General features: G+C 39.4%; 1 protein-coding gene across 1 annotated transcript in view; it reads right to left on the reverse strand.

Moving 5' to 3' along the window:
• Window positions 1–4,315: 4,315 nt before the first annotated feature.
• The window catches only part of LOC128744335 (protein PALS2), a 72,476-nt gene continuing 61,449 nt past the window's right edge, over window positions 4,316–15,342 (reverse strand). The window contains exons 3-9 of the mRNA XM_053841243.1: window positions 10,406–11,083; window positions 6,744–7,001; window positions 6,474–6,684; window positions 6,248–6,418; window positions 6,002–6,165; window positions 5,284–5,358; window positions 4,316–5,144 (exon numbers count right to left, since the gene is read on the reverse strand). Of these exons, the coding sequence (XP_053697218.1) occupies window positions 4,968–5,144; window positions 5,284–5,358; window positions 6,002–6,165; window positions 6,248–6,418; window positions 6,474–6,684; window positions 6,744–7,001; window positions 10,406–11,083 (1,734 nt within the window). The 3' untranslated portion in view covers window positions 4,316–4,967. The remainder of the gene's footprint in view (window positions 5,145–5,283; window positions 5,359–6,001; window positions 6,166–6,247; window positions 6,419–6,473; window positions 6,685–6,743; window positions 7,002–10,405; window positions 11,084–15,342) is intronic.

Genomic DNA, 15,342 nt, shown 5'->3' on the forward strand with positions numbered 1-15,342 from the left:
CGGGCCACTGTTATGGTCGGGCCATCACGATTTTACAGTTTTAGTAACTCATGATATCTATGATACAACCATTGTAAAACTTCTTACTGTGATAGCTTACTTTTCACAATATTGTGAGTTTCAATCGTGTATTCAAAAAACCCGAACTGAATTTAGTGACTGAATCTTAGAAAAAAAGTTTTCCAGGCGCGATGAACTTTTCTTCAAGAAATGATTCATGAAATGCAGTTATCGAGATAAATTTTGAAAATGTATGAAGTGTGTTATGCTGCACACGAAGACTATAGAAAAATCCCCTCCGGTAAGGTGTTTGGGAAGGCTAAGGTAAAATACTAGAAAAGCGCTATTTGCACAGGTCGGGCCACTTGAGTAGTCAGAGTTGGGCCACCATAATTTTAAGCGTAGAAGCGCAATAATCGCTAGAGAATGTCAGTTTCGTAAAATGTGATGAAATAAAGCATAATTAATACGATAAAAACCTAGATTTTTTTCATTGTAGTTGTACACTTCGGAAAAGGTCATTGTAGCAATATTGATTTTACAAGATCGCCAAAATTTCGCAAAAATGCAATTAAAAATAGGATATTTGTACCTATCTGAGCCGTTCTTCACGGAATTCATCCTTTTCATGTCTCTATATAAAATTTCAATACGTATGTCTTATATTTTGTGCGGTGGCCCAACCTGTACAACATGGTCCGACTATGACAACATTTTTTGTCTTCAAGTAAATGCCTATAATTTTTTTATTTTTCAAGCATACCTTTTTCTTAGACCTTTGCAACGATGTATTTAGATTTGCAAAATTCCTTTTGAAACGAAAGTTATGGTCGAATCCCAAAACGTGGCCCAACCACGACGACACTCCCCTAGTAATTATTCCTGCTGTCTTGGTATCCGGTCTTCGCACCATTTTGGTGCTCATTGTAATGCTGCTTCCACCTTTCGATCACCTCACGTTCATCCGACAAAATTCTTTAGAAATGTAGAGAGTACAACATACCCACGCATCATATGTTCGTGGATTTTGGCAGTGTGGCAGTATACAGTCAAGCGTCAAGAATTACGGTAGGTAATGAACGGTACGGTTTGAGACGGTTTTCCGGACGAGAACGGTACCGGACAAACTGACTTGAAGGTGTGATCCGGCGAGCAAGCTTAGAAACAAAAGAAACGATCTTCAGGAAAAGTAACAAATTCTTTGCTCACACCTTGCTGTTGCAGACGATCTTGACATCATTACCTTGGGACGACGGAGGTAATCTACCGCAGGCAAAAAATGAAGGCTAGGAAGTTTGGACTATCAAATCAATGCATCAAAAACCAAATATATGGTAGGATGGGATTCCACAGATTCCACGTTCCCTTTCCACAAACAGTGACTATTAACAGTGATGAACTCGAAATGGTTGATGAGTTCACATATTTGGGATCTCTGGTCACCGTCGACAATAATATGCTAAGGAGATCGTTGGGTTGGGCAAACTTTTCTCTCCGCAAGACTTTTAGGTATGTTACCGCCGCCGCCGCACAGAATTGACGACGTACAAAACACCAATCAGACCGGTAGTTCTTTATGGACTTGAGACTGTAACTTTTCTTACGGAAAATATACATGCACTTGCCATATTTAAACTATATCCCTGTCACGAGCTCATTTCTCTTAAAGTTATTTGAATCAGGCTTGCTGGTTCGATTTTACGTCAAATTTGACAGCAGCTGTAAGCATTACGCAATTATACGGTTGTATGCTTAAGAAAATTTGTTGCGAGTGGGAAGTAGATAGTTAAAGAAAGTTGTTGGCAGAAGTCAAGAGGATACGATGGGCCAGGCCTGTCGTAAGGATGCCGGCCGACTGTGTGACCTGGATGTACACTGTAACCTGCACAGCATTTTTTTTGCTGCAATTGCTATCAACTGAGCAATATACTTATTATTTATTTAACACGTACTTGTGCGTATAGCGTTTACCCTTAGTTTAATGTGCATTTTAACATACAGAATAACTTTGTAGAATATATGAAAGCCATAAAAAACGTGTACAAAGTTATCAAGCATAGTTGACTTATAAGTGCTCTTTTTAAGCGCATAATTATATTTCGCAATCAGTAAGAGATAGATAGTTACTATATATTCAGCAAAGTTGCTTATTTTAGTATGTTCTGCAACTTTTTTGGGAAAAGTTTTTTTTTAATTATATTAAAAAAAAAACAATAGTTTGTATCGCCCTTATCGGTGCTTTCACGGTCATCCTAATATTGCAGAAAGATGCGCTATGTTTTATTAATAAACTTCCCCAAAGACACCATCCTTGAAAAATTACATATTTTGTACCCAATTGCTAATGTCCGTTTTTTTTTCGATTCTGGACCACTAATATTGTAATGTATATACTGGACACTATCACTTATTGTTCTTACAACCAATGTTAGTGATGTCCGGTAATTGCTCGATCAATCGAGTAATCGATTAGAGCATGGAATAATCGAACAGTTTGTTATCGAATACTGCGGGCACGAGTAATCCCTTAATCGAATAGTTCAAAGGGGATAAAAAATGAGAATAATCCTCATTAATCGTTCAGATTCGTCCGAATTTTTAAAATATTCGAATATTTGTAGTTGAATACTACTAGCACGAATACTGCACTAATCGATTAGTGCATACAACGCTAACCGATTAATCGGTAATCGAATAATTGAAAATTTCGGACATCACTAACTACTGTACATTGTTCAAATTGTGCATTTTAGGTACCGTCATCCGGGGCGAGATTGTGCCAAAAAAGCATATATTTTTGTTCTTTAGCTCAGTAGACACACAATTTAGGAACTAAGTTGATTTCAAACCTGTCAATATATACTAAATTGTTCAATTAACAACTAACAACTACCGTAGAGATGGTTTAGTTGCAATGAAATCTAATTTTACTGGAAGTACATGAACTTTGGCACAATCTCATCCCTTCTATGGGGTGACATTGTGCCAAAAACATAAAGTTAGGCTAAAAACCTAAACAGTGAACATTGGCATGTTTATAAACAATACACATAAATATCAGTATAAAGTAGTTCATATGGGGCCGTCCATGAGCTAAGTGGACTATGGCAGGCAGGAGGTCAGTCAAAAACAACGCATCATACAAAAAATATGAACGAAAATAACCCGGGGAGGTCTGAAATAATTGAAAATGAGTTCGTAGTCAATGGACAGCCTTTATATAGCCAGTAGCGTTTCTAGGGTTAACAAGGGGGAGATATATGAAGGATTGTATCCCAAGGGGGCATACCTATTTGATCATTTAACAAAAGTAACCACTACTTCGTTCGAGAACCCGCGGCCGCAAAACATGTGACCTATCTCACCCCCCTCCCCCTCCTTAAAACTGGTAGTTTGTACACGGTATAATATATTCGTCTTATATTAGAGTGTTTATTCAGAGTATCTGAAATTTCTCGAGAAAAAGTAAAAATTAGTTTAAATTATTTAGCAGATCTATGGTGCTGTTTGCTCCAAAACGGATGACACAATCTAATCTGTCAAAATAATGTGCTCAAAAGCAAAGAATGTGAGTGTACTGGTGTATATTGACGTATTTTTAATGTGTATGTGTAATCCATAAATTGGATCAATCATTATAGCTTTGCACAATCTCACCCCCGTGAAGCTCGAAAAGTACAAAGTTTCGAAAAATATTATTTTCGTAATCAAAACTTATCCAACGCATAATTGCTTTTTAATACATTGTAAATGATTAGTTTACATACCTTCAAAATAGCAAGTTGATGCGATTTCTTGTTTGGATTGGTTTATGCGGGATATTTTTACAAGCGTTATTTCCGAGTATTTTTGATCGCGAACTTTGAAACCCTGTTTAGGCTCAAACTATTTAATATTATCTGTGTTCCATTCTAAGTTATGAATAAATATGTTATGTACATCATCGTTTTGAATTTAGGTCACCAGTTTCTATATAATAAATTTTAACAAATAATCATTTTCGGTTTTTGGCACAATCTCACCCCGGGTGGCGGTACTAAAGAACATTGCAAGTATAACCCAAGTAACATTTTTGTTGTATAACAGTTTATCAAGCGCTTGTTCCACGGGAAGCAGCTGTACAATAGTTTAATAAGCTATCATACAACAAAAATGCTACATGGGAACTGAAAGACGCGTAAGTCTAAACAGATTGTAATATTAGTGGTACTACAATCCACCAAAACATTTTTTTTACGCTTAAAAATTTTCGTTACATTGGAAATCTCTAACATTGGTATGTTATCATAAATAAAAATATGTTGTTTACGTGATATTCGATTTTTTCGAACTTATTCTATATTTCGCATTCCATTCCTGTAAATTAGGATAAACGCTACAACAAATAGTTTTTGAAACAACTCTTTGAACTTAACACTCACGGAAAATATTCAATAAACTTTTTATTTCATACACTTTCACCGACGTTAAATTCATTCAAATCATTATAACTCATTATATCCTATGGATATTCTCTTGATTTTCTGTTGAGATTCGACGTTATTTAGAATCAAAGATAGTAGTAACATTCATGTTGAGAAATAAAACTCTATTGGACACTAAAGCTAATGGACGAAACAATTACTTTTCACTGACATTATTATGCTGTTTTTAAATACTACATATTTTAATTAATAATGGAGGCATTTCCTTTGTGTTATTTTTAACCGCTAAAATAGATGACTACTAATGTAATGATACTATAACGATAGTACGACATGGGGGCTGCGAAGCTAATATTGCATCGTTCATCTTAAAGATAGTCATATGATTCAACGATATGAAAATACATTAAAAGTGGTATAATTGTTGGAGAAACGACCGCTAGTGATCGCGCCGAACTCGAATGCATAAACGTATGGCGTATTCCTTGATATGAACACATCTTTCGCAATAAGGTATTCCATTGTTGTCGTACACTAATTGTTCTAGTAGATCCAGTTTACAGGAACCCACTGGTGTTCGTGACTGAGCGCTTCCAGCGCATCCGTCACTGCCCGGAATGTGACATCGAAGTCTTCGTTGACGATTACTCTATCTAGATATTTATCGTACTTCCGCTGCAGTAAGGCACTTTCCTCAACCGCCGAAATGAGGTCTTCGTCCTGGAGAAAAGAAAAATGAAATTAACGCGGAAAATAAAAGCACTGTTGTTAACTTTGCATTGGAAACGAGCCTCCTGAGAAAGCTTTCGTCTGTGCGTGGAAGCATGCGCAATGGATAACATGCATTCCGTGGTCTTACCTCGTATAGTGATGCCAGCGATTCCAATGTCTTTGCACGACGGGAACTGAATCGGATCGAGCTTTGCCGGTCAAACTGAAATATAAATGGAGACACATAAACCAACCGAACAATATTGAAAAGATAATTTTATAATCGGAATATATATATATTTTTAAATGTGGTTTTAACCAATTGGTCATTCCCCATATAACCTGAATGATGTTTCTTTTCCATGTGTCACGCTCTCTAAGGATATTTGAAATAATTTCAAAATGTTGACGACATTGGGAACTTAGTTTAACCGCAAATTGACTGACGAAAGTTCCGACAAAAGTCAAGCAGTCAGAGCACTTAGTTTTAAATAGAATTGTTTGTATATAAACAGTTTAGTTAACATAACTTATGTGAAAATAACAAAGATCTGGAGCGTTTTGACGGTAATTAAAAAGGAACAATATGTAACTCGAAAAACTTTTTAATTTGTAAATTGAGAACGTTGAAACTTTTCTTTTTACTTCTACTGTTAATTTATTATACTAACAGAAACGTTTTTCACCACTGAAATCCAGGATCACTGTCAATGTCTGTTTTGAAACCTTGAGCTCGAATAAGTATTTAACAAAAAATAAACGAATGCTTGAGTTCAAAGAAGTTTTATGTCTCTTTTTTGTTTAACTGGAGTGGAAGTTTTGGAAAAAATATGTCTAACCAACCAATGTCTAACTAAATAACTAACCTGCAAACTCTTCATCGATCCGTGTGCTGATCTGCGTTCCGCCTGTAGCTGCTTCCATTGTTCCATTCCAGGAGCGGCAATAAAGATCACGTATGGCATAAACTCAGCACTGTTGTGCAATGTTTTTAACGCAGACGGAGCACAATCCAGAACACACATTTTTCCTAAAATGAAAACATTGAGTTTAATGACTGTAACCGAAAATTGCTAGACTAGCCTTCAGTGCAATATAAATAACCAACACACCTTGTCGTATAATATCCCGAATGGAATCCAAATGCGTCCCGTACAAATTTCCATTGTGTTCCCCAAATTCCAAGAAACGATTTTCTTTAATTTCTTGTTCCATAGTTTCCCGTTCGGTAAACCAGTAGGCTTTACCACTTTCTTCCAGCGGTCTCGGTTGACGAGTAGTGTCTGCAAGTGAATAATTATAATTGCCGAGTCGAGTAGTAGTTCCGATTGCACTTACGAGGTAAAACAGATCCAAACTTGTCTGGATCGCTGTTGATCAGACGATTCTTGAGCGTTCGTCTACCGACACCGGCGACCCCTATCAGCACCAAAGTTTTTCGCTTGAATGGAGGCATTTTGGTAACTTCTTCATAGAGCATCAGATCCGCCTTGTCAAACTCGCCATTTTGCTTGGTTTTGTACATCGTCTTTCGTTTCTTCTTGGAGATCTACAATTATACTTAATGGTGAAATGGAATATTACCAATCATAACGATAACGGACTAACCTTTGTACCGCAAATGCTGATTTTGTGCACGTAGTCAGCTTCCGGTGCTACGTAGGCCTGTCGACGTTCCTCCAGTTCCTGCGAAGGTACCAACCCGATTGGTCCGTCCTCGCCGGCATGGCGCGCCTGCCACCAGTTTGGATCTTTTACATTAATAATCTGCAGAATGTCACCCCGCTGGAATGGTAGACCAATTTCCTGGCATGGCAGCAAATTGTCCTCGGTCGGGTTGTAGTCGAACAGGGTACGCATATAACACTGCGAGGAAAGTGAGAAACAAAACGTTTAGTGATCGGGAAAACAATCAAGTCACAAATTTAATATCCTAATCTAGTTTGGTTCTCTATCTTATTCAGCAGGTACATTCTCTATATGTCTTGTAACTTTATTTTACAAAATTAGTATTTTAAATAATAAATCCAATGGAAAACATATAGAGAAAGTACCGTTCACTGCTACTACCCTAAGTCTCCTAGAGTGCTATAAGTCGTTAAAATTTACATACATACAGTTAAACATTGAAGAAGTGCACTTTTAGCCTACGAGAGCTAATTATGGTTTTGTGGGGACAGTACAAGTGCTAGTAGTACACAGTGGTAAATCACACACGAGTACAAAACACATCACTACCGGTATTCCCAGTAGTAAGCAGCGGTGTCCAGTGGCACTCATCATCATCATCATCATCGGTGATCTCACACAGTACAGTGGCGTGGGTGATTTTATAATACCTACTAATACCGAATAACTCTGCAAATTATTCAAATGGCGCAGAACAAAAAAACGCAAAGCAACCGAAAATTTACAGGCAATTGTAAATAGAACAACTTAGCATTCTGTGAAGTGATTTTGGAACTGTCTTTTGAAAATTTTTATGTTCAAAATAAAACAACATTACAATATCAGCTTTGAGCATCGGTTCTCATATCAGGGCCGGCTCTTGTTGGCTTGACGATTTCTCAACCAGCGCCGTTGCACTCTAGGTTAGGAGCAGCTTACAACAGCGTCTGATGTTTGAATTAAAAAATGTGTTGTATCGGCACTACACCTAACATGGCAGCCCCATCACGAGGCTCGGTAACGTGGCACTAGTAAGGCAACCTACTAAAACCTAAGCGGGTTCTGTAGTGATGGGTAGGCTAAAGGATCGCGTGTTGGACTTGTAAGCGATCAACGAGAGGCTGTATTTGTTGAGGATAAAGGTCATTTCTTCAACAATGCCATTATAAACGTGCACTGTCCACATGAAGATCGTCATTGGGTATATAAACGCCCAGATCGGCAGAGAAGCGATGTCTAGGCCGGTGTTCGGGCCCCATAGCCTGCACACCGATACGAACGATAACGACCTGGTGATCAAAAGTACTTTCTTTCACCGCGAAGTTACTCACTAGGAGATCACCTGACCAACTAGCATTGAAACAAAACGGTCACATTCTCATCGATGGCCGGGGTGTACGGGGTGCGGATATTGACTCAGATCATTATCTAGTAGCATTACAAGTGCGCTCAAAACCATCGCGCGACAAAGCCTACTGGATGAAGCTCTACGTTTCTCAGTAGACCTAGATGCTTCGACCCTCGAAAACGCAAGCATACGCTACGCCATTAATAAGGCCGCATGATAGGCCTCGGAGACATGAAGACATCTCGAGCTCACGAGATTACTGGTGGGACAGGTAATGCCAACAAGCAATGCAAAAAAGGGCTTGAAGAAATTATCAAAACATTGCCGCGTGGAAAAATTTGGTTAAGTATCGACAAACGCGGAACGAGCTGACCATGATCCTGAGGAGGAAAAAGCACCAGAAGGAAAACAGAGATCGTGAAGACCAAGAGCAACTATTCCGAGCTAATGAGACATGCAAGTCCTATGAGAAGGTGAACCAATCGCGTAAAGGATACACATCGAAGCAGATATGTACAGGGATGAGGAGGTGAACCTGGTCACCAACGAGCGCGATGTAATCGACAGGTGGGTGCAGTTCTTCGATTGGTATCTCACTAAATGGAAATATAACAGAAAGATATGGAACGGAAGTCAACCTAGGAGTGCCTATAAACGATAACAACGTGCCGGCTCTCGATCTCGAAGAGCCGCCAAAAAGATCGACTCTCGGTAGAACTCTACAAAAATTTTAAAGAACTACTAGCAGTGGTACTTAACTGGATAATTTCAAAAATTTGGGAGGAGGAGCAACTACCGGACGATGAATGTCCCATCTATAAAAAGGACGATCGGCTCGATTTCTATAGTTACCGCAGCATTACGCTGATCCACGCCGCCTACAAGACGTCCTCCCAGATCTATGGTCACCGTGAACAATAATACGAGTAAGGAGATTCAACGACGCATTCAAGCTAGAAGTTGAGCCTACTTTCCCTCCGCAAGACGCTTCGATCAAGGAGCATGCGGTGCGTCACAAATGTGACGATTTATAAAACACTAATCAGAGCGGTAATCCTCTAGGGACTTGAAACTGTAGCTTTGCTTACGGTAGGTATACGTGCACTTGCCGTAATTGAACGCAAGGTTTTTCAGACTATTTTTGGTGGTGTACAAATGGAAAGCGGAGGTTAGCGCAGGCTAATAAACCACGAACTGAAGGTACTATTTGGAGATATTCCCATCGTCGCCTGGTCCGAGTTGGGAAACTACGATGGGCCGGCCACGTCGCAAGGATGCCAAACGACTATGCAGTGAAATCCGTTCTGAAGAACCCCACCGGCACTAGGAATAGAAGAGTAAAACGTGCTGGCTCGTCTAGGTTGAAGCTGACTTGCGTATGTCGAAACGCTCAACAAAGTGGCGACGAATAGCCCAGGACCGAGTACAGTGGAAAGGAATTCTTGATACAGCAAAAGCCACTCCGTCTCTCTGCTGCTACAAATAAGGAACCAAAGTAATAAAAAGTGGTTAAAGTTCCACAATAGAGGTATTACCGAAAGTCAATCTATTGGAAATTTTTCTAACCATCCATTACAAAACAGTAGAATAAATAAATGTTTCTTTCACAAACTTTTAAATATTTGAAAAATGTCTAACTACAAATTCACGCTCTATGATTGTTTTGGTAGGAATAATCATAACTGATTATCGCTAGCGATAGTGATGATTCTATACACAAGCAGTGAGGTTGTACAACTGTGAGTGACCTCATCCTAGTTTGGACTACAGAGACCATAGACTATAGAGGCGGAAAGGCACTACAAAACCGCTAAATTTCGAATCAAAACAGAGAGTGCTTTATTTAAAATATACCCTCCGATTTCATTTAAAATTTCTCAGTTTTTGAAAGCCTTGACGCCTCTGTTGTCAATAGTTCCTATAGGTTAAGTACATTGATATCACTTCTTAATTTTTAGAGATTTTCCAAAATCATTCACAAGAATGCTTTAAACAAAATCAGTACTTTGCAATAAATAAATCACGAATTAAGGCGAAAAATACAGCATGAAATCGATGAATATGAATTTCATTACATATCAAAGAATGATCCGAATGTTCAAATGCATGAAAAAAGCTCCGCAGAACTAAAGTTACACTTCAATGAGTAAAACAATACCCAAATGTTTATTTCCCTAGTCTAGTGCACTCTAAGCCAAAAAGCTACACATACAAACTAAACCGACAACAAAGATAATAAAAACACACAACTTACCGTCAATTTCTTGCCCGTCTCTAAATTTTTCCCACTCTTTACCTGTCCACCGGCCATCGTGATGCGAGCGGATTTCATCTCCTCCTCCAGGCTGGGTCCGATCTTCAACGTGACGGACTCCTTTGCGCGGGAAATTTCGGTCTGCAGATCCTCGGGCGTCGCTACCGGTACACCGTTCACCTCCAGTATTACGTCGCCCGCGTGCAGCAGACCCTGCCGATCGATCATACCGCCAGCGATGATTCGTGCCACCACCAGTTGATCGTGTTCGTCCACCTCCACCGTCAGTCCCAACGGTTCATTCGGGTTCCGCCGAATGCCAACCATTTTAATGGTTTCCCCGGGCATCCCGTTTCCGGCCGTGGTGATTCCGGTATCGAACGAACTATCGACTTCGGAGTGGCTGCTGCTGCCCGGCGAAAGCTGAGCAGGACTAGTACTGCCTCCGTTAGCGCTACTCGGTGGGTGACTACGCAGTTTCTGAACCGTAAGTTCGCCGATTTCGTCGTGTGATTCGATTAATGCTCGGAAATGTGGATATCGGAATATTCGAGCTAATTCGCGGGCATGTGGATTACGCGACAGACTGCACCGTTCGACCACCTCCCGGATCAGTGAAATGTTATTTAGGCGAATTGGTTTCAGCGGTGGTAGGACCTCTTCGAGTTTGTCCTGGATCTGAAAAATAATATGAAAGACAAAAATATATATTAATAATGTAAAATGTATGAATGTAAACTACTGTTTAGTAGGATTATTTACAGAAAGTTTTGAAGCAATATTCCGATCCTTTGTAGTAGAATGTTCCTATCGTTTGAAATTAAATTATAGAGTCACATTTTTTAGTGGATTCATACTTCATACCTTTCATGAATCGCGTGATTAGCTATACTTTACAGTATTCTAAAGATTCCACCTGCCCTATTCCTGTATAGTTCCCCATCATGAACATAACCGACGCCGATTCGTTCACGCTATCACACGAAGCACAACTATCACAACAATCAATCCAGAAAGTTTAATCAATGAGTTGCATGTAGTCAAGTTTCATCGGAAGTAGTTACCAACAAACAATAAACCAGTAACATAGCACGATAGCATCGGCAATGGCTTCGGCACGTGATGTACATCATCGTAAACACCTTCGGTGACAAACAAATCTATTCCGTTTATCCCTTTAAATCGTCGCCTCTTTCTTATCTTGATAATAAAACCATAAAATTAACATCTTCCTTTGCCATGGGAACAAAACTTACTACCCGAGTGACGACCTTCGCCGCCGGCAGGAAGACGGACCCTTTTCTCGGTAGGTAGGAAGCCAAAGATTAAGACAATTAATCACTCCACACAGGAAATTGTTCCAATTATAATCCTTCCTAATAGAGGCAGGATTTGTTCTTCTCTTCACCTTCGTGATAGTCCCGTCCCGACACTGCGAAAAGAACCCAACGAAGCGGAAAAGAATTTCTATGGAAAGGAACAATCAACAGCGCGATAGATGAAGAGTGGGAAAACTTTTGATCTCGCTTCGAAAGTTCCTCCTAGACAGAAGGCGCACTTTATTAACACCTTTCCGCATTCAACAGGTTCACTTCGTTTGTGCTTTCGTTCGCCTATCGGGGGATTTCAATTAGGCTAGATAATTACCTACTGCCAAGTCATCGTTCTACTTTATTATTACAGCATATAAGATATATTTATGTTTCAATTTTTATATCCGATCCGATGAGCTCGGTTGCGTATATTTGATAATGTGAAGTAACAATTGTGTTCAATGAAAAACAATAATAATGCTTTGGGTCGTCTTGACACTTTCACCTGAAATGATTATGTATGTCTTGCAAGTTTTTTTCACACAGCCGGTTTTCAAACGGTTGAAAATAGCATCATAAGCGAAAACAGAAAATGAAAAACAATGCCTTTTGAAATGGAATACGTCTACTACATCCTCGTAGGTCCGCATATCAGTCACTTTCTACTTACATGCGTAGTTAAGTCTCTTCAGTATAAAAATAATGAAATAATTCACCATCCTCTTCGATTTTGCACATATTGTCAACAATTTTTGACTGACGTGCTTACTTTTTTAATAATGTGTTAATTTTGTAATAAGTTTTTCAACTAAAATGCTCATAAATGGTTGATAATATTTGACCAAAATAAAACTCAAAGAGCAAATTTCCTATTCAAAATCAATATTATTAAAAAAACACACACTAAAATTCATATCAAATAGTTTGCACGATACTTGGGGAGCTTTATTGACAAACTGAATAATGAAACATTTTCACGTGTATTGTATTACATATAACAAAGGTTTAGCGGTTGGGCAAAATTTTTGATTGAACCTAGGCCCGCCCAAGCAGCAATGTGAGTTTTATTATACTCTTATGGCAGTTTTCATGACCAATTTTGGTCATAAATGCCATCATAAGAGTGTAATAAAACCCAAATTGTTACTTGGGCGGATGGTCATATCACATATACCAATAAAATATCGGATATCAAATTGGCGATCCTGCAAAATTGAACCATTGGTGTGCCTTTGAAGGTAAAGTTTTGGTTTTAATGTTGATGCGATAATAAAATTATTGAAGTGAAAATAACGAAATTTAATTTTGTAGCAAGAAAAGAGAGTAAAGGTGGACTAGCTGTTAGACAGACCTTCATCGCCAGTGTGAAGGTTTGTTGCTTATTTTGTTGTCTGTTTGAAACTTGCCGAAATCTTGCTTTGTCGAAAGTGACTGTTAACTAAGGACTCAAAAAAAGACATTTTGTTGGTTAGGTTTGTTGCTATAGCGAATCCTGCGACAGCTCCAGTTGATCGGCAGGTTTCGAGGGAAAGTTCTGATGCGAGCAGGTGACACGCACTTATGTTTTGTGTTCGTGTTGTTGGCAGTTATGCATTACTGGTTATCATTATGGTAAAGAAATGCCAATGCGTGTATAATACTAGTTTGAGATTAATTCTTTAAAAATCCGGCCATGAAAAGTGTGTGAAAAAACGTATATGAGTAAATCTCGTTGAAACGAAGCCACTAACTGACACGAGATCTTCTAATATCAAGACTTTTGTACTTGATTAGTTCAAAATAATTAAAAAATGAGAATTACACTTTCAAAAACTCGAAACAGTGGAATCGAAATTAAGTGTTCATTGACAGTACCTAAATGCACGATTTACATTTCTAATACATTTTTTACAAAATTATTGCGATATTTCTTAAATTTGCTCCGAAACAGACAACATTAGGCATGGTTCTGTAAAAGGGACCCGTAAGGCTTTCAAATGGAGTAAAAAAAATTGGCGGCCATGTTGGATTTGATCGCCATTCTGGATTTTTCAGAAAATCGCGTTTTTCGGCATGAGCCCATCAGACGATTTTAATTTAAAGCTTACCATTGTATTGGAAAGATAATTTGCTCTTAAAATTGCTATAAAAAACATTCGTCACTTTTTATGTGCAGTGGATTTAACCCGATCAAACTATTAATTGCCTCACGTAATTCCTGTCACAATAATATACGAACTCCAGTTGAGCTGGATATCGCCGCTAGTGACCTGCAATGTAGGATCACAGACGCGTATAACACAAACTGTCCCGTAAATACGCGAAAAGTTTGCCGTGATGTGCCCTGGTGGAATGAGACGCTTAGCAATCTCCATCGGAAGGCAAGACGTCTGTTCAACAGGGCCAAAATCACGTCTAACTGGGAAGGCTACAGAGCTTTCCTCACCAAATACAACGCTGAGCTACGCAAAGCCAAAAGGAAATCACGAGTTAAATTTTGCGAAAGCATTCAAACTCTGTCAGAGGCTACGCGTCTGCAGAAAGCGATGTCCAACGACCATTGCAATGGTCTAGGGCAATTGAAAAAAGAGGATGGGAGTCTCACTGTTACCACCAGGAAAACTCTGGAAGTTCTGATGAACACGCACTTCCCTGGTTCGACAGTGACCACTGGACAAAACATAGGCGGGCAACAGTGGAATGGGTCATTACACAATGTGCCAAACGATTCGGTTCTACTTGCGCGCCGATTATTTACGGAGGCTTCGATCAATTGGGAACTCAGCTCCTTTGAACCAATAAAATCTCCAGGTCCGGATGGTATTCTAACCATTTTCTTACAAAAAACGGACGGTGATATAATGTCCGAGCTCATCAACCTCTTTCGAGCCAGTTTCACTTTGGGATATATCCCAGAGAATTGGCGGAAAATAAGGGTGGTGTTCATGCCTAAGGACAAAACCATGCCCAAGGCTTTCAGACCGATAAGTCTGACTTCAACGCTTCTTAAGCTGATGGAGAAAATCACGGATAACTATATCCGCAATGAGTTTTTACAAAACTCTCCGTTACATGTAAATCAACATGCATACCAACACGGTAAATCTACGGAAACCGCACTGCACAGCTTAGTGACGTTAATTGAGAAATCGCTCAAATATCAAGAGACGGCAGTGTGTGCTTTTCTTGATATTGAAGGTGCTTTCGATAACACGTCCTTCGCGTCAATTAATACGGCTCTCTGTCAAAAGAGAATCGACCACACTACAATGAACTGGATTCAAGCAATGCTCTCGAGCAGACAAATCACAGCATCATTGGGAGATACGTCGGTCACGATTTCGGTGATCAAAGGATGTCCACAGGGAGGAGTTCTCTCCCCCCTGCTCTGGTCACTGGTGGCCGACGCACTCCTTCACAAGCTATCACAGCTTGGTTATGAGACCATTGCTTACGCCGACGACGTTGTACTTATCGTCAGAGGAAAGTTTGATGCAGTATTGTCAAGTCGCTTGCAAGGAGCTCTAAACACCACCATGTTATGGTGCTCACAAGAGGGACGTAATGTAAATCCCACCAAAACAGTCGTTATACCATTCACTAGGCGCAGGAAACATACCATTACTCCCCCTATACTGAATGGTG

The sequence above is a fragment of the Sabethes cyaneus genome, chromosome 3 (genome assembly GCF_943734655.1).
Source record: "Sabethes cyaneus chromosome 3, idSabCyanKW18_F2, whole genome shotgun sequence".
NCBI classification, from domain to species: Eukaryota; Metazoa; Arthropoda; class Insecta; order Diptera; family Culicidae; genus Sabethes; species Sabethes cyaneus.